At 52.3% G+C, this 19,529-nt stretch overlaps 1 protein-coding gene across 1 annotated transcript; it reads right to left on the bottom strand.

Annotated features, from left to right (window-relative positions):
- Window positions 1-12,223: 12,223 nt before the first annotated feature.
- PLA2G5 (phospholipase A2, group V) lies at window positions 12,224-17,653 on the bottom strand. Its single transcript, XM_004679363.2, has 6 exons — window positions 17,628-17,653; window positions 17,177-17,278; window positions 16,778-16,827; window positions 15,323-15,467; window positions 13,131-13,237; window positions 12,224-12,510 (listed from the first exon to the last, which is right to left on the bottom strand). The coding sequence occupies exons 3-6, from the start codon at window positions 16,815-16,817 to the stop codon at window positions 12,386-12,388; spliced, it is 417 nt and encodes a 138-aa protein (XP_004679420.1). The 5' UTR covers window positions 16,818-16,827; window positions 17,177-17,278; window positions 17,628-17,653; the 3' UTR covers window positions 12,224-12,385.
- Between the last annotated feature and the right edge of the window lie 1,876 nt (window positions 17,654-19,529).

Here is a 19,529-nt window from a genome sequence, read left to right as displayed (position 1 = left end):
GCTCCGGCCCCAGTTCCCAGGCGCAGCCCGCGTGGGCGCTTCTGTCCCTCTCCCGGCATCGCCCAAGCGGCCTCTGCAGAGCAGCTCTGCCTGCCTGTCACTCCAGGCGGATTAGCCCTCCCGGGGCTCCTCCGTGCAAGGGCTGCTTCCTGTGAAAAGCCCCTGGCTGATTCCTGCACCCCACTCCAAGGGCGCACCCCTCCAGCCAGGCCCCCGGCATCTGTGGGTCTGCAGCTGACAAGCTACATCGTGTGGCTGCTCTGGGCTTCCCTGACCCCTCCTGTCCTCACTACATCCTAGAGGATGGAGACTGGTCTGTTTCCTCTTTGCTTCCTCTGTTCCCCCATATATAATGGGTGCTCAATTAATGCAAATGAGCAAATGAGCCCACTGCGGATAGACGGAGGTTGTAGTAAAAGTGACTGGTGTCGACCCCTTTCAGGTCCAGTGCCCCACCCCTGAGCTCAGCCAGGTGTCAGCGGCTAAGAGCTCACCTCTGCCTCCTCCTGTTGATGCCCTTGTCTTCTGGGATCTGCCTTGCCCAGCTTCTACACCCCACCCCGCCCCGCCCAGCTCCAACTAATGGCGAGGGAGGGTAATACCAAGGAGGGTAATTGCCTGCCCACCCCATGCAGGACCAGCTGGGTGTCGCACTGCCCTCCCCGAAGAATCAGGCTAAAAGTCTGGAGCCACCTCTTTGCTTTGGGCCCGGCCCAGCCTGTCCGCCTTGTTCCCTTACAGGTCCCTGCTCAATAAATTTCTCACTTGCATAAGCATCTTCATCTCAAGCTTCGTTTTTAAGGAAACTGAACTTGGATGGATGGATGGATGGATGGATGGATGGATGGATGGTTGATTTTTTTCATATAAAGATCAACAATCTGTCACTTTTATGTGATTGTGTTTCCAGTAAAATGGAGCTAGGTGAGCTTGGATCTGCCCACACCCTCCAGCCTGTGACACACATCTGTAAAACAGCTGGCCAAGCAATTTTCCTTCTACCTGAAGCTCAGTGGCTCACGTGAGGCCCCACAGAAGGAATTAAGAACTACAGGAGCTGGGTTCAAACGCAAATAATACCCTGACTAGTCACATGACCTTACTCGAAGGATCTCGATTTCCTCCCTCGTAAAGAATAGACGAAAATAAGAAAAGAAGTCGAGATCAGTCTATTTGGTCAGATCAATAGCTATTAACTTCGTTGCACAGCGCCTGGAACACAGCAATCCCCCTTGAAATGCTACCTGCTGACCACGTCTGCAGTTACCCCCAAGATAAGTCACGAGAAAATAGCTCATCAGTGCTCTGCTCTTCCTAGCACATTCTCCCTGCTCCACACAAGTGGTGTCAGATCCTTGCACCCAAGACCGGCCGCCAAGAGCTGGCATCCCGACGTGCCCAGCAGGGGTCTGCGGCCAGGTTCTGGGACCCCGTGACTATACCAGCGCTGACGGGCTGAGTGCTGTGATTCCCATCTTCCCGTTGGGCAACCCGAGGCTCCACACGGGGCCAGGAACGTCCTGAGCAAACAAGCAGCAGAAACAGAGGCAGGATCCTCCCCAGACTCTTCCCACTCTGCTTCCTGTCCCATTGTATTGGTCAGGAAGCTTCCAGATGAAAACTGTGACTCAAGCAGCCTCAACAATGAGGGCATTTATGACCTCACATGACAAGCAGTCCAGAGGGAAGGTGGCTCTTTAGTGGCTTGATGATGACATCAGCACCCAGTTCTTCCCTGTCCGTGGCTGGTGCCCTCAGTGGGTTGGCTGCACACGCTGGGCAGCCTCTCGGGCTCCAGGATGGTAACCCTGGATCAGCCCTCAAGCCAGCCAGGAGCGATGCCCTCCAGCAGGGGATGCTGGCCAAGTCACCTCCCCTACCTTAAACCAAGGGGCCCAACATGATGGGGTCATCCTGCTTGGTTTAGAAGCCTCGAGACTGTTTACCCCCGAGAGGGGCCGGGGCGGTGGCTGCCATTGGGGTTGGATAGGCAAGTTCAGGGCTGGGGCAGGGGCAGGGCTGTGCTGGGAGTGCTCCCCTTGGGGCGTGCAGCAGCAGCGTAGGGCCCACGGACACATAGTAGGGCAGCAGGTGTGTGGTGAATGACTGAATGAGCCCCTAGGTTGGTAAAGATCTGGGTTTTTGTTCGGTTTTCTTTAAAGATTTGTTTACTCATGTATACAGAACTGGGGTACAGGCCAGAGGTGTGAGGGTGAGAGGATTCACCAGAGTGGGGAGCAGAACAGGCAGATTGACAAAGCACACAGCTGAGGGGAGCAGCGGGTGGGTCAGGAGAGGTCTGCGCGCCACGTGGGTCGGCTCCTGGCTGGGGGTCCCAGGCAGTGGCTGCCATAGCTTCACAGTGTTGCGCTTCAACCTGTTGTGCCGCCAGGGAGGCCCAGCGATCTGGGTCTTTGGGTCTCAAGTGGCCAGGCCTCTTGGTGGGATCTCAGGGCTGAGCCCATGGGGTTAGGACAGAGGCGCCACCCTGTGGGTTCTCACTCCTGGCTATTTTCCAGTGACTGAAAGTGACGAAGGCGCAGGCAGGTCTAGTCTCTGCATGGAAAACGCGTCACTGACTCCAGCTCCCTCCAGACAGCCTGCCAGGGGAGGGGCGGCCCTGATACCAGACAGCCGCGGAAACCACTCGCCCACTCCTCTCCACTCCCCTGGGACAGTGCTATCATCCCCTGCATTTTCCAGTCACAGAGACTGAAACTGGAGGCTGAGTCACTTGCTGCTAAGTGCCAGGGCTGGGATTTGAACCCAGGTCCCCCTGGCTGCGGGCCACATCTCACCCTACCTCCTCCGCTCTTGCTCTCGACTAGCCAGTTGGTGACTCAGCCCTGGGTGTCCCTTGGGGAAGGGGAATAGTCATACCCAGGGACCAGGTGAGGGAGGGGCGAGTGGGGGCAGCTACCTGGGGGAGGGGCGTTGAGCGGTCTTCACCCTGACAGCAACAGACGCACTGGATAGAGCTCGCGATTGGGCCCGTTGTCCAGCCCAGAGCCTCTTCCCACCCAAGTGGCCGATCCAACTCCGGTCAAGGTTTCTGGCCTCCGCCCCCGTGCGTGGGCCCCCCCGGGCCGTGATGGGGGGAGGACATCACTTCCGTGGTCGGAACACCCAGTCCCGCTGGCACAGCCTCCGCGGCTCCCTCCCAGCCCAGCTCAGTGCGCCCCTGCCTTTGAAGGCGACATTGGCACTTGGTCCCTGACGTCCTCGCTCTGCTGAGGTCAGCCAACAGCCGTCCTGACCCTGGGGCAGCCTGGACAGGCAGCGTCAGGACCCAGCCGCCCGTCCAATTTACACGCCTCCATTTTTTTCATGTGATTTTCATTTAAAATGGCTCAGAGAGATTCTAAATGTTTGTAAAAACTCAGGTCAGAGAAAGCCAAGGGCTTCTCTGTTCTCTCTGCTCTAGGCCCTTGGCCACGAGATGGTCCCCTTCTGTCCAGGGGTCAGTTGTCGAGTCCCTCCCTGGACAGAGGCCCCTGCCCTCCCAACCTGAGGCAGCCACCTCCCCACCCTCCGCCCTCTTCAGTTCTCTGCTCTAGACCAATGGTTTTCTCATCACTCACTCAGCCCTTTGTTTCTCTCAGTCCAGGCTTCTAGAATCAGCCGGCCAGGGAGGGAGCAGGACACCCCAGCCACAGCAAAGCAAGGCTTATGAAACATCCTGGCTGCGCACCCCTCCCTGGCCCAGATACCCCAGGTTTGAGCACTGCAAAACAGAAGGAGGAGGAAAAATTCAGCCCTGGCGGCTACTGGCTTCCTCAGGGGAGAGGGGAAAATGCCGCCCCGGCCCCCTGTGCTGAGAACCTTCCACAGCGGCGCCCCCATCAGGTTCTGAGACCCCCAGAGAGCATCAGACTGTGTGTATATAAAACACTTTCCTGATACATACATGCCTGTGATAAAATTCAATTTGTAAATTTAGGCACAGCAAGAGATCAACTTAATAGCCAATAATAAAATAGAGCAATTATAACAATACACTGTGATAAAAATTTGTGTGATTGTACCTGGTATTTTCTTTTCTTTTTTTTCCCAAGAGTTCTTTCTTTATGCACACAAGAGCTGGGGAGCAGCTCTGAGGTGCACAGGGTGAGTGGCTTCACTAGGCGCAGTGGGGAGCAGAACATGCAGGTGAACTCAAATATACTGCTGGGAGGAGCAGCGAGTGGGTCAGGAGAGGTCTGCTGCGCCCTGTGGGTCAGCTCCCTGACCGGGGGTAGCTGCAAATAGCTTCATAGTGCTGTGTTTAACCCCTTGTGCCACCAGGGAGGGCCCTGTACAGGCTATTTCCTGACCACAGAGGGACTGCAGACAACCGAAACAGTGACTAGGGGCTCCCTGGACAGAGCTTCTCATTTACACTTCATTATGCATGGCCCTGCCAGGTGGGTTTTGGGGCCTAATTTTACAGAAAGTTAAAATCAAATATCTCATGCAAGATAAGAGAGGGAGACGTGGCAGGGGGCTGGCAGGGAATAAGGCCACGCTCAGTCCCGGGAGATGCACTTGCTGAGACAGTGGTTCCGAATCTTCACCATGGACACCAGCCCCCGGTGGGGAAGGTGCATTGAAGATGCAGTTCCAGGGCGACCCAGAGTCTGGTTTACAGCCAGCACCGCTGAAGAGCCTGGTGCCTCTGGCGAGGGTCACGGGGCCCCTGTCCACTGTCACTCCTTGTTACCCCACCTCCCCGGCTCCTGGTGCCTGGTGCAGACATGGCCTGATCCCCAGGACTGATCAGGGCCCAGTGCCAAGGTTTGCCCCCTTCTGCTGGCACAGGTCACTGCAAGCCTGGAGACCCACACTCTAGCCACACTCCACCCCAGCTCGGTTCCACTCACCTCCACTGTGCTCAGCCAGAAGCGATGAGGATACACCCCCCCTGGTGGTGCAAAGAGTTAAAGCACAGCACTATGAAGCTGTCTGAAGCTACAGCAGCATGAGTTCAATTCTCAGCCAGGGAGGTGACCCACAGGGCACGACAGACCTCTCCTGACCCTCCCACTGCTCCCCCCAGCAGTGTATTTCAGTTAGTTTGCCTGTTCTGCTCCCCACTCTGCCTCTGGTGAATCCCCCCACCTCCCCTGTGTCTCTGGCTTGTACCTCAGTTCTTGTATGCATAAATAAATAAATCTCTTGAAAAAACAATCTAAATAAATTTATTTAAGGAAGAAACATGTCACTGCTGCAGGGGAAGCCAATACCCTCATCATAAACAACAGTGACCATAAAAATAAAAACAATGGCAATGAATCTTCTTAGAGCAGGTGGGTGATCAATAGTTGTTGGTTGAGCTAGCCAGCAACAAAGAGGCGCCGAGGACACCCCAATGCCTCCTTGGCCTTGAGGTAGTCTAAAGATTGAAAGAAACTGGAAAGGGATAGACTCAGGCTCTCTGTAAGCAAGTGCTACCTTCCTCTTTCTGGGAAGTTTATTGCCCGAGAAATAAGCCAGTGACACTATAGAAGGTTCTGGAAGTGGGGAATGCAGAGCACAGGTTACGTTCTTGAGGATCCCAAATGCAGCGGGGGAAGGAGGAACCGTGGGCTGGGGGCTAGGAGGCCAGCTGCAGGACCTGCTTCTGCCCTGTGGTCTGGAAGGAAACCAGAAGGTGCCACTCCCAAGGATGCTACTTTGGCATAAAGATTTATATGAGGCAGTTTAGAACTGGCAGAGGCAGGGAGAGTCCCCTATCCTCTCCTTATCTGCCTAAAGCAGGATATAAATTTCTCATGGAAGAAGGCGCCCTCCCCCACCCCACCCCAGACACTAGGGAGAAAAGAACAGGGTATCCTCAAAGATGAGTTTGCATAAACAGCCCCCCTAAAATAGCCCTTATCGTCCATTGCCACCCCGCTGTTCCCCATCATTTCCCATGATTTAATACCCCTGCAAATTCAAACCTTCTTTCCTTTATTAGAAAAGCATGTAAGCCCCTGAGTCTAATGACTTCTTTGAGTTTTACTTCTTTTCTGTGAGTGTCAGGATTAATGAATATTATGTGTCTGTTCTCCTGTTAATCTGACTTTCATTGATTTAATTCACAGGCCCCTGTCAGCCACCTTAGAGTGTAGAGTCTTCCTCCCAACACTAGCCTGCAAGTCCACATCATGAAGTGACCACAGGCGACAGAGCTCATGTTAAATGAGCTAAAATAAGAGGCACAAGAGTCGTCCATCTTGTCTCGGGGTGCAGGGCGGGGGAGTGAGGAGTGTGCCCCGTGAGAGGTTGATGGGAGATGTGATCCAACATAGTAGTCCAGAGTGGGCTCAGGGCCCCTCGACAAGGCTCACCAGCTCCGAGGTCTCCTGATACCCAGCCATGGCATCTTGGGCATTGAACTATTTCCTTATCCCTAAAGGGGAATCATGATAAGGGTGCTATGAGGGAGGCGTGGCAGTTGTCTGGCGAGCACGGAGTACAGGTCTGGCATGGAGGCCGGCCGTGGAGCACAGGGAAGGCTACTGTGCTGGTTTGATGGGTGCTGGAGGACACCCCCATCGGTTTCATGAAGGTTTCCTCCTCTGCAGGCTCGTCCTCCCCCAGGCAAGCTGGCTAGCTCTCTGGCATAACCAAGCAGCTCCCCGGAAGTGGCCCCTCCTCAGCTATGTCACTTGTGATTGTCACTGTGGTCTACGGGAGGCCAGGAGCTGCCTGTGGCTGCTTCTAGGTCAGCAGCAGGCTGAACTGAAGGCTGGCCTGGGTGTCACCTGGAGCCAGGGACAGGTGCACTGATGTAGCACCTTTCCTTAACGACAAGGGCAGGCTCTGCTCTGCTTACCAGCTGTGCTCCCTAGAGCAAGTTCTTGATGTCGCTCAGGCTCAATTTCTCACACACTGGCAGTCACTCCTTTATGGGTTAAGGTGAAGACTCGGTGGCGCCAGAGTGAAGCACGTTCTATTGTGTGGGCACCAGATAAAGACAGCGGGGCTCACAAGGGAATGCCAGCCCCAGTCTCAAGAAGCCCCTGTTGCTAGAAGGAGCTGTAACACTTCTCCAAGGAACCAAGTGTGGGGAATGGACCCACACTTCAGAGTCTGGGATCACGGCTCAAGTCCCATCACCACTGATTCACATGTGGCACTAAGCAAGACACTTTTCTCTCTGTCTCAGTTTCCCACTCTGATAAATGGTCTGTGTGAGGCGCCTGTTGGGTCATGGATTTGAAAAACATAACACGTTAGAGGCTGGCATGTCCTATGTGCAGGGGAAGTCTGCAAGATGAAACATGTTAGCACCTGGCCTGGATGCTGCGTGTGATCACACAACTGTCTCGAGATCAAGCGATCCCCAGAGAAGATAATAACAGCTTCGAGGTTTACCACCACCAGGTTTTATTGAAACCTGAGTAATCTCCGCGTCTGACAGCTGGCTCATTTTGATTTACAGAAAACCAATTACGCAACATTCCCAATTTATTAAATCGGCTGTTTGGAACAGATGACTCACTAAGTTTTAGACACAGCAAGCAAACAACCCACGGATCCTGTGATCTGGGGTCCTCCGACTCGATAAGTGAGTTGTTAGCCAAATCCCAGAATCTGTCACTTTGGAATTGATGGATGGGAGACTCTGAGGTGAATTTTCTTGTGTAAGATTCATCTGTCTTTGTCCTCAGCTCCTGGCTGGTACTGAAATGTTTGCAGCTAAATAAAGAATAATAGGTAGGTCAGTGCAAAGGAACAAATACTGACCAGGAATCTTCTAGAAACAGATCCCGTGAAAGGAAAACCAAAGATGGGCAATAATGAAGCAGGAAAAGCAAATTTTAGTCAGAAATGATTGCAGGAGGGAGGCAGAGAGGTCATAAAGGCCTGGATGTGGTTCTAAATATGGTTGGGTACAGCCTGGATTGACAGTTGAGTTGCTAACGAAGAGAAAATTGCTGAGAGAAAATTCCAAGGATAGAGGACAGGGAGGAGTTCTGGCTAAACCAACTCAGCAAGATTCTCAGGAGATCGGATATCAGTTGGGAGAGGGGGATTGTGCTCATCAGATGTGGAAGGTGTGGGGTTCCCTCTGGCTGACTCAGTAAGGTTCTGTGCCGAAGGACAAAGCCCAAGAACAGGTCCTGTCAAAACAGAGCCTGCCTCAAGTTTGGTGAAGATTGTTCAGTAATCAAGTTGCAGGGGTTCTATTCCCATTTCAAAAGGTAGAGGGTCAGTAACACACCTGAAGAACCTATTCTGTCATAAAAGATGAGAAGTGTCTTAAATGCATTAAATGAAAGTAAAAGAGAAAGTTCTCAAATGTGAATGTGTTAGGTGGACGAGGGTGGTGATATGGGATTCCGTCCTTATTTAGGGATACACCTCCTATAATTCACATTTCACCCCTGCGGACACAGCTCCAGATTTAGAAATGGGTAAAATTAGGACCAGGGCAACGGGTTGGCCCAGGCTCTGTGGCCACCCCGTGCAAGTTTGTCGAGTCGCTTTGCTCACCTTTTGTGGCCTATATAGGCTCCAAGTATCCCCACACCTGATCCATTTTCTGCCTCACCTGGTGAACATTTTGACAAATGCAGGTTTCCAAATTCCAGACCTAAAGTTTTGATTCAGCTTGGGCATTTGCATTTTTAATGTTAATTATTTTACTGAGGCAATGATCGTTTACAAGACTGGATGCATGTTAGAAGTGTGGGTTCATCCCTCTCAGGTGTGGGTTCCCAAACGGTTGTCAGCACCACAGTCCATGTACCCTCCCCCTCCCCCACTCCCTGTCCCCTCACCTAGCAGCCTCCATTCTGCAGCCAGGTTTCTGGGGATTGTTTCAGTTCAGCCCCTTTACTTGGTTTCTTTCTATTCTTTAGTGTCCACTATGAGTGAAATCATCCAGTATTTGTCCATTTTCTTCTTCTTTACTTGCCTAGTGTAATCCCCTTTCAGTTCCACTCCTATTGGTGCCAATGGCAAGGTTTCATCTTTTTAACAGCTGAGTAGTATTCCATGCCCTATCTCTACCACATCGTCTTTATTGACTCATCTGCCATGGGGCACTTAAGTTGCCATAGCTGTGGCTTTGTAAATAGGGATGCAGTGAACCCAAGGGTGTATGACGCCCTCTGGATTAATATATAGATACTGAGAAGTGGAATTGCTGGATCATGGGGTAGTTTTGTTTTTAATGCTTTGAGAAGCCGCCATCTTGTCTACCAGAGGGGCTGGACCAGTCTCCATGCCCACCAACAGTGTATGAGGGTTCTTTGTCCTCCACCCCTCACCAACAACTGTTGCTTCAAGACATTCTCAGGGGTAAGCTGGTAGCTCATTGTGGTTTTGATGTGCATTTCCTTAATGATAAGTGATGATGAACATTTTTCCACGCCACCTGTTCATCATCTGTATGTCTTCTTTGAAAATTGTTTAAATTTTCTGCCCACTTTTTATTGGGTCCTTTCTTTTCTTGGAATGAGTTCTTTGTAGACCTTGATATTAGCCCCTTATCTGATGACTGACACAAGTATTTTGTCCCATTCTGTGGGGCGTCTTTTTGTTCTAATAATTGTTTCTTTTGCTGTGCAGAAGTTTTTTTTAGTTTGATATGATTCCACTTGTTTATTTTGCTTTTGTTTCCATTGCTGCTGTAACCAAATCCTACTGAAGCCAATGTCACAGTGTCTTGCCTAGGTTTTCTTCCATGTATTTTCAAGTCTTATATCCAGGTCTTTAATCCATTTGGTGTTAATTTTTGTGCAGGGTTTGAGACAGTGGCCTCATTTCATTTTTTTACATGTACCTGTCCAGTTTTCCTAACATTTTTTATTGAAGAGACTTTCCTTCCTCCATTACATGTTCTCAGCTCCTCTGTAGATTAGCTGTCCACATTTTTATTTTCAGACTGTCAATTCTATTCCATTGATCTGTGTGTCAATTTTATTCCAATATTGCACTGTTCTGATTACTATTTTTTTACAGTGCAGTTTAAAGTCTAAGAGAGTGATACCTCCATTCTTTTTTTGATAAGAATTGCATTGGTATTTGGGGGTCTTTTGTGGTTCTGTACAAATTCTGAGATCAAATGCAAGGCAGAGATGTTCACTCTTGCCACTACTATTTAGCATAGCATTAGGAGTCCTCACTAGAACAAATTGTCAAGAATAGTATAAAAGAAATCTAAATTGGGAAAGAAGTAAAACTATTTTTATTTGCAGATGATATGACAGCTTACATAGAAAACACTAAGACTCTACTGGAACTCTTCATAGTGGAAATGCTAGGGAATGCGGCTTCTGCATAGCTAAGTGACATAGATCCATGACAGTCCACCCCATTGATAGGGCACCCATATATACCGCTTCCAACCACTCTTAACTGCCAACTGAACACAATAGCAAAATCGTGTTTCCGTCTAATACAATGCCATTATGTCTGTACCACCTAAAATGAGTGACTTTCAACCACTAAACCCCCCCACACACACACAAAAAGAGAATACTAAGCTCTTTTACCCATCTTTGGGTCATGTATATTTCTATTGTAGTTGCATCATGAACCCTTTTGATAGTCTCTGATTTAAATATAGAAATGAAGTTTGACTATATTGATGTCTTCTGCCCCCTCCTACGTATCTACTTAAAGAAAACAAGAACACTAGTTGCAAGAGTTCTTTATGCACCTATGTTCATGAGTAGCCAAACTATGGCATCAACCTAAGTGCCCATGTCAGATGAACGGATAAAGAAGATGCAATGGAATATAGACAATGGCTTACCACAGGCCTATAAAAAGATGAAATATTGCCATCTGTGACATGGATAGAACTGGAAGGGATTATGGCTAGTTGAGACACCTCAGGAGAAAGACAAACACTGGGTGATCCAGTTCATTCATATGTGGAATGTAAAGAATCAGAACAAAGGAACAGGAAAAACTAAACCAAAACAACCCTGTTATAAAGCAACATTACCTCAATAAACATAATTTTCCTGAAAAAAATAAAAAAACAATACACATCCCCTACAAGTGAATAGGCCGCCAGGTGGAGGCTGTAATGCTGTGGCCCTTGGCCTTCAGGACAAACTAGCCCCCTCATGGAGACCCCATGGAGCCTAACACAGGCTCATGGGGGTGGGGAGTCTCCACAGGGCCTCGCTCCATCCCCCAGAATATTGCAGTCAAAGAGAAACTGCATTGAGAGTGATGCTTCTCATTCCTCTACGTGTCTATTTCAAAATGGATTTGGGAAATGGCTTTGATCAAAAAAGTAATAATCCATGAGCAGATGACACCTTTGCAATCCTTCTGTATTACATTACTAAATAGAGGTATGATTCTATAGCAGACTTTCTCAAACACCAGTCCATTCAGGTGACCATATAAAACTACACTGGGAAAGTGTTCAATGTCAAAAGTGTTTATAGATAGTTGCTATTTGCTATGTTGTTGCTTGGGGGTTGGCTGGTGTGAGAAAGCCAGCAGGCATCTCTAGTGAGGGCCCTCCGTTGCTTCGGAGGGCAGCCTTTCCTCCCCCAGTCTGGAATTAGGGCCCTTTCTTTCATGAGTTGATAGATGAGTAGGGTTTTAATGTCCTTACTTGACAAAGACAAACCTGTAGCTGAAACCTACTTTTCAAGCCGTGTTCTATGAAATCCCAGCGTCCCCTGCAGCAGTTTCAGGGCACCTTTGTCCTTACATTTGGTCTCTTCTTGAAGGACAGAGTTTCAGTCAGGCCCTGAGACCGCACAGCCCAAGAAGCCACACTGGGGCTTAGACACCTTCCTCTGGCCTAGTCCTGTCCCATCGCCTCCAGAAAGAATAAGACCCTGTGCTTGGTTGACCCCCAAGGTTAAGAACAAGAGCTCCAAAGAAGGTTTGAGGCCCACCCCAGCAAACCTCCCATTTGCTGGTCTGTGCCCTCTACCTCTGAGAGGATGTGGTTTGAGGGGTTTAGCGTCCCAAAGACAGAGGGCAAGCAGAGGCAACCTCCCCTACCTGCCACAGCAGAGGAGCCTGCCTGGGTGGTTTTTATTAGTCTTGAGAGTGAAAATTACTTAATATCTATATGGTGGATTTATGGAGTCAATTTCTTCTTCTACTTGGGCAAAAGTTCTCTAGAGGGCGGCCGTGACAATCCAGCTGCAGAAGCTAAAAGTAAATGCACCCCGAGACGGGACGCCTTCCCTCTGAGGAGAGTGGCATCATTAGAGTGAAGACAGCGTGCCTGGAGCCAGAGCCCCGCACAGAGGGATCAGCTGCCCTGGAGACCTGGCACCCGACCTTCCTGCCTTGCGACAGGGCCACACTCTGGGGTCCTCAAGAGGGCGGGGCCATCCTCCAGGCCAGCGGCAATCGGCGATCCGGAAAGAACAAGGCCTGCACAGGGGTTGACCGGGCGCGCTGTCCTGTCGCAGGGCCACCGGGGTAACTAGTAGCAGAAGGCGTTGGGGAAGTATCGATACCGAGGGTTGTAGCTCCGCAGGTTCCTCCTCAGGCAGTAGGCGAGACTCCGGTCACAGGTGCACAGCTGGACCTGGCAGAGTGCCCCGAGCCCTGCAGACACCGAGAACAGAGTGGGGAAGGAAGGCAGCCCGCGGACGCCGCCCCGGGCTTGATTCTAACTGAGCAAGACCTGGGTCTGCTTCTTCAGCTCTGGCTGATAAGGGAGGCGCAGGTGTGTGGGTTGGGGGGGGGGCAAGATGGGGGCAGAACATAACCCGGTGGAAGAGGCTCAGCTCTGTCCAGGCTGAGGTTTCAGGCCCTCCCTCCCATGTCTGAGCCTGAAGCGGGAGCCAGCCCTGCTGTGGAGGGACCCACTTGTCACAGGAGGGAGCAGCACAGACATAGAACTCAGAGGAACTGAGCCTGGAGCCAAGCTCTTGCTGTGTGCACTGGCCAGTCTGAGTTTGCAACTCTTGTGAAACAGGGAGACCACTGCACAGGGTATTTGGGGCATCAAGTAACAGAAAGCAAGTAAAGCATGTGGCACCTCATGAGGGTTCAGTCTAAGATGTTTTCCCCTGAAGGTTGGATCATCTGCAAGAATCCTGCCCCTCTCGCCCCCTGCTCTGCTCCCCAAGATACAGACTGAGTGACCGTTAGGGGCAGCTGACTTAAGAACCCATAGAGACCCAGATTCTGCAGGTGGCCCGGATGGAGAGCCCCAGCCTTACCACAGATGACCAGACCCCCTGTGAATCTGTATTTATACGACTGTGTCCGGATGCTGCAGTCTTTCTCCTCCAGCCGCCCATAGCAGTGGTCATGCAGCCAACAGCACCTGCCAATGCACGCGACTCAGATCCCTAATGGAAGGTTGGGGGGGGAGGGGCTGTGGTAACAGAGCCCACCTGGCTGGGTGTGGCCAAGCAGGGAAGAATCCAATAATGTGGCTGAACCTCTCTCTGCTCTTCCTCTAAGGCTGCCTAGTAGTTCTACTGGGTAGCAGCTCACTAACCAGCTTTTCTACTGAGCTCATGGTGAGACTACATTTCCCAGCCTCCCTTGCAGCTTCCTGTGGTCACATGACCCGGTTCTGAGCAGGGGAAAGTGTGTAGGAGTGATGTGCATCACTTCCAATGCTCTCTCCCATTTTCTCTCTCTCTCCATCTCTCAGCCAGGTGGAAATGACCCAGGCAAGGGCTCTGAGGATCGCAGCCCCACAAGATGGGAAGAACTTGGGCCCTGGAATCCTATGTGACTCATACTGAACTGTCGTATGAGCAAAAAGTCAAGTTCTCAGTATAGATGGGGCAGACTGCATTTAAAATAACTGACCCCAGCTTGCCCACTCGCCACCACTGCTCAAGCCTCACTTCCCTGCTCTGCTTCTGTTCGTGGGGAGAATACAAAAGGGACACCTGGGACCCCCCAAAGCGAGACCACCCCAGCCACATATCAGCCGCAGAAGCCGTAGTTGGTGTGGACATTGCTTCCATCACCTTCTCAATCGCTGACTTCAGGCCGGAGGAGCAAGGTGATAGTGTTGAGCTCAACCCCTAGGCCACCACGGATGCTCTGTTGGGTCTGGATCTTTAGCTTCCTCTTGGCTGTGACAGGTTCCCACACTCACCTGTCTTTAGTGGCCATGACAGTTTTGTGGAGTTCTGGCCAGGTGTTTTATAGGATATCCGCAGCTGGGATTTCTCTGATGTTTTTCTCATCGTAAGACTGAAGTTCTGGGTTTGTTTTTTTGCTCAGAATGCTCTGGCTGTGGCTTTGGAAGTTCTTCCAGCTGGTCTCAGGGCCCTTTCAGATCCCCTATCATGTAGGACTTGGGTTTGTCTAAGCACTTTCTTACTTTTTAGCCTTAGAAGATACCCCAAACTTATCTCATACAGTTCCTAATTCCAGAATCATCCATCTCTCGAAGGAGTCTTGGTTCCTTATTTACCAGAGAATGGCATTAGGAACCAAACCTGGGCACGTGATGTTGTTCATTGACACTGGGGTGTCACTTCTCTTAGCTAAGGACCTAAATCGGTTGTGTACGCTACTCTGTATCTCCACACATACTTGGACATATTTCTCGTATGTAGACACGTACATGTACTTGTATGTAGACATCTGCCTCTATATCAGGCTAACCGGGACTCCATCCTGAAGGCTCCGGCCCTAATCTACAGCTACATGGACCATTCCAGCTTCCTGTCCTTGCTTGTCTGTAAACTCCCACTGCAGCTCAAAGTACTTGGCTTCGACCTCCTGCTACCCGTTCATTTCATTGTGCACTATTTGTGTGGAGAATCACCTCAATTGTTAACTCAGCATTTGCCTTTTTTAAGAACAATACCTCCCATCCCACACATTCTAGAACACTGACACTTCCCACTAACAAATGAATCTAGATCTCCTCCCTCTTAAAGCCTTTGGAATGGATCCACCATGCTCCACCATGAGCGTGACACCAGAAACTGCATAAAAATGCTTTGTCTTGTGGTCTTGAGATACCTGCTCTTAAAGCCCAAGTGTCATCATGCTTTGAGGAAGCCCAAAGGACTTTGACAGGGGAAGACACTGACTCCCACCCCCTCCCACAGTGTGCCAGGCATGGTATCCAGCCGCCATTGAGCTGAGACCACCCAGCCCAGCCGGCCCAGACCAAATGTAAGCTCCATCAGCACAGCTAACTGTCCTCTGCACTTTACACCACCACATTTCAGGGTGATTTGCGTGACGCAAAGGCCCCTGAGGTCTGGGGTGTTACAGATGTATCTTGGGCAAGTCACAACTTCCTTGAGACTCCGCTTTCCTGTCTATAAAATGGCTTTTTAATACTCATCTTCCAGAATCAACAGGGAATTAAATGGGGCTTCGTGAATAAAGAGCAGCTGCAGGATAAAGAGCAGGTGGGGCATCAGCTCACCAATCAGTAGCATCCTTAGGGGTCCCGTGACCACCCCAGCCGCAGTAACAGCCGTAGAAGCCGTAGTTGGTCAGGGCGTTCCTTCCCGTCACCTTCTCAATCATTGACTTCAGGTCTAGCAAGCTCCCGGGTACAGCAGGCACACCTGAGACACAGCCCAGGCACCCGTGAACCCCGGCACACCGGCCCAGCCCCATTTCCCAGGGCCCCTGCCCTCTCTCTCTCCTGGAGCTTGGGGACTTCCAAGTGTTCCTTTCTTAAAAAGATGTATTTATTTATGCATACAGAACTGGGGTACAGGCCAGAGGTGCAGGGGCATTGAGACAGAGACAGAGTGGGGAGCAGAACAGGCAGACTGATGAAGTACACAGCTTGAGGGGAGCAGCCAGAGAGACAGGAGAGGTCTGCCACGCCATGTGGGTCAGCTCCAGGGCGGGGGTCGGACTCATCTGAAGCAGCTGTGCCAGCTTGCAGTGCTGGGTCCTAACTTGTTGAGCCCCCAGGAAGGGCCCCTGGCTGTCCCTTTTGTATTCTCCCCATGAACAGACTTGCCCACTTGAGCAGTGGTGGCGAGTTGGCAAGTTTGCATTTGAGTCCCGCCACTAATTCCCAGATGATGCGGAAAAGCCACTCCCAGCCTCCGTCTCCCCCTCTGCAAAGGGGGCCTTAAAATGACCACCTGTGTCTGAGAGTTGTCGTGAGGGTTCCAATGAAAATGCAAGTGTTGAGCATGGCAGCAGGTACGTGGTAAATGGCCAGGAAAAATGACGTAGAATGAATAGGGCATCTGTAGGACCCAGACAGACAGACACAGCCTGTCTCCTGACCCTGCAGCCCTCCCTTCCTCCCCTCCCCCAACTAACACCTTAGACTCAGACTCTTGAGCAGGAAGGGGCCCAGAGACTGTGGAAGCCGACCCCCTCACCTTACAAGCAGGGGGCTGGGGCTTGTGGGACTTCACAGTGGGCCCTGGGCTCTGTCTGCTCAGGGTCTCCCGGGGGTCTCTCCAGATGTCACAGAGCAGGACAGCACACGAGTGTCGTGTGCTGGGGGCTGAGGCTGGGGGGACCCACAGCCAAGCCCCACCTCCAAAGCCCCTCCATGCCCTCCCTCCAGCCGGGAAGCGGGTATATAAAAGGCCTGGACAGAGATGTGAAATTCTGGCACAGAAAGTCTGTATAAGAGGCCTGGTTTTTGTAGTTGGTTTTCTTTTTTGTTTTCTTTTGCTGTGAGCAGAAGTAAAAAGCCCGGCTCTTGTATTTACAAGCCACGGTCCCCGCACAACCAGGCCTCAGCTCCCCACCTCCTGTGGCTGGCCACAGCCCTTTCACTTAGCGGAACGTCAGCCTGTGTGACCGACGAGCAAGCAGCCCGGCCTGAGATTCAGCTCAGGTCTCTGTGACCCCGAGGACCGGCCCCTTTCTGCTACCCTATACCCTCTGACACAGCACTTACTACAAGCCAGGAGCCAGGCCAGTGTGAGGAGGCCCTTCATCTCTGGGGTTCTGGAAAAGAAAACACAGCCCATGATACGGCCATGAGCAGCCACTCCCGTGGCCAATCCAGACCTCCTGGGCTCCCACCCCAGACCTCTCCTCTCCCATGGGGCAGTAAACAGACAACCCCAGCCAGACCAGAGGAGACCAAATCCTCAAGGAGGGTCCAGGACTGTGGGGTGCTGTCCGATAGAGGCAGGAGAGAAACCCCAGCACAAGTGCCCAGACACGATTGCGCCCTGTGCAGAAGACGAGCAAGAGGAGCCAGAGAAAAAGGCCAGATCCTTTCACAAAGAGAGATTTAAAATGAAGAATTTAAAATTAAAACATTTTTGCCAGCCCCAGGCACTGGACCTACCTACAGAATAAGTCGACTCTGAAGGCTCATGAAGGGTTGATATCGGTGTCCAGTGGAGAAACTGAGGTTCGGGGAACTCAGGAAATTGCCAGAAGCCACACACTAGTAAGGAGAGCAGGATTCAAACCCGGGCCCGTGCACTTCAGTGCCCCATGTGGCCAGCCGCCTTCCCCTGGATGTCCTCTCTCCAGCCAAGGGCACCAGGTCCCTCTGCAGGCTCCTGGGCACCCTGTGGCCGGAGGCCCAGCTTCCCTCGCCAGCATCTGCCTCTGGTAAACACATGAATTGCTGGCCCAGAGTCCAGAGAAGTCACACCCAGGAGGCAGAGGAAATTCCATGTGTCCGGGCCCTTGGCTGCTCTGACTCGGCCCTCAGAGGTTCCCCGCCGGAGCTGCCTGCTTCCCGCCCCACCCAGGACCCCAAAGTCCGTGTTTGTCCCAGAGCTGCTCACCTCTGGGTCTCAGGGTTTCCTTTTCGGGGCCCTGTTTTCTCCAGTCTCTGAGTCAGGCAAGACCCCGGCTGCGCTCTGCCCGGAGCCCCTGCCTCCCCCAGACACGGCCCTGCACACCCCGCCTCCGGCCCCAGGGCTCCCGGCTCCTGGGCCAGCCTCTCCATGCCATGCTGTGTCCAGCGGCTCCTCTGAGTTCCAAGAACATTCCTGAGGGTTCTGTCTACCCATGACCTCTGCTTTGAGGGCTCCAAACAACCCCGGGAAAAGGCCCTAGACGCCTCCCTCCACATCTTTCTCTGCAGCTTTCTTTTCCAATCTTTGATGGGAGCAAGATGCTGGCAGCCACATCCGGGGCCCCTACTTGGGGCCAGGCCCTGACCACTGTCTCCTTAAACCCCCCCCCAGTCACCCTGGCAGTGGTGTTAGACCGGCTCGCTCAGCCTCTGTCCCTTCAAAAGTCATCATCACATGGAGAGTTATCGATTTCACAGACAGGAAATCGAGGTTCAGAAGGGGAGGCGAGTTGCCCAGGACTCGGCCCAGAGAACACAGTGACTGCTTTAACTGACCCTACCACCTCCGAGTGGTTCTGTGTTCATCAAGTTGCTTATTTTCTATATTTTATGAAATGTTGACACCTTGGGGGCCCTTGCTGCTCTGGGAAAAGCCAGCGCCTCCCCAGAAGAGCTAATTTCTAATGATAGCAAATGACGCCCCAGACAGACCCATCCTAAACCAACTTGCTTCACCACCCCCTTTATCTAACCCTAACACCCCAAGCCAACATCCTCTGCCCTCATCACCCCAAGGCCAGGACCACCCCATAGCCCCAGAGTCCCTGAGCTGGCTCATGCTGGCCAACCCTAAGCTCTCGCCCTAAGCCTTGCCTTGTCCTTCCTGAAGAGGATGCAGTAAAGGTCCTGCTTCTCTCAGTCTCTGGCCTCCCCTCCCGCGTGGCCTAGGGCGCCCCGTCCCCTGCTCTTGCAAACTCTGAGTTGCAAACTCTTGGAAGTGGTGGATGTCTTCTGATTTGTTGGCTTCAATACAACCAAACCCCAGGTGCACGTTAGAAGACCCTGGGACCCCACTTGTGGCGGGGCAGGGATGGAGCGGGAGGGGTGTTGGGGAGGGCACCACGAAGCCCCTGCAAGGGGCCTGGAAGAATACTACACACTTCACAGAGAAGGGCAGAGCACTGCAGACCCACCCCCAGGGCCTGGAAAGCAACCCTGTGGAACCCAAAGGAGGCTGTGGCGGCTATTTTTATCAAGCAACCACAGTGGGGAGTGAGCTCTGTCATGAGATAATTCTGGGGAGGAGCAGCGGCTGGGGTGATGGGGTGGGGGGAAGCCCAAGGAAGCACGAAACGCAGGGGCCAGGGGTGTGGTCGCTGGAGGGCAGGCCCCCCAAGCCTGCATGCAGTGGCCCCTCGGTGCCCCCAAGAACCCCCTCCCACCGTGCCTCCAGGCTAGAAAAGGTGAACAGCACAGGGGCTCTGCGGAGACCTCCCTGAATCTGTGAAGGAGGCAGCGGGGCCAGGGGCCTACCTCCCGCCCCTCCCTTGTGCCCTGCTCCCCCTCCAGCCCCAGAGTCTCCCCTCGCAGCCCCCGAGCCCTGCTGGCCAGATAGCCACCCCTCACCAGTGAACGCTGGTCCTCAGCCAGGAGAAGCAGCAGGGGCCCACCTGGCTTTAAGGGCCTCTGCTCTCCTCCCACACGCCTGCTCCAGGATTTCTGGTAACTCTCACAGGAAGCCCTGCTTCTCCCCCTCGAGACCCCAGAAGGCTATTGGCCTCTCTGTGTCAGAAGCTGCTATTTCCTGACGTGAGTCACGGTGCCTGGGTGCTGTGGGGAGAGAGGCAGGTCTGGCCTGGGCCACCCAGGGTTTCTCCGCCAGGCACCA

This window comes from Condylura cristata, unplaced genomic scaffold (assembly GCF_000260355.1).
Source record: "Condylura cristata isolate star-nosed mole 26May11 unplaced genomic scaffold, ConCri1.0 scaffold00008, whole genome shotgun sequence".
NCBI lineage: Eukaryota > Metazoa > Chordata > Mammalia > Eulipotyphla > Talpidae > Condylura > Condylura cristata.
This window is presented reverse-complemented; position numbering and strand designations above follow the sequence as displayed.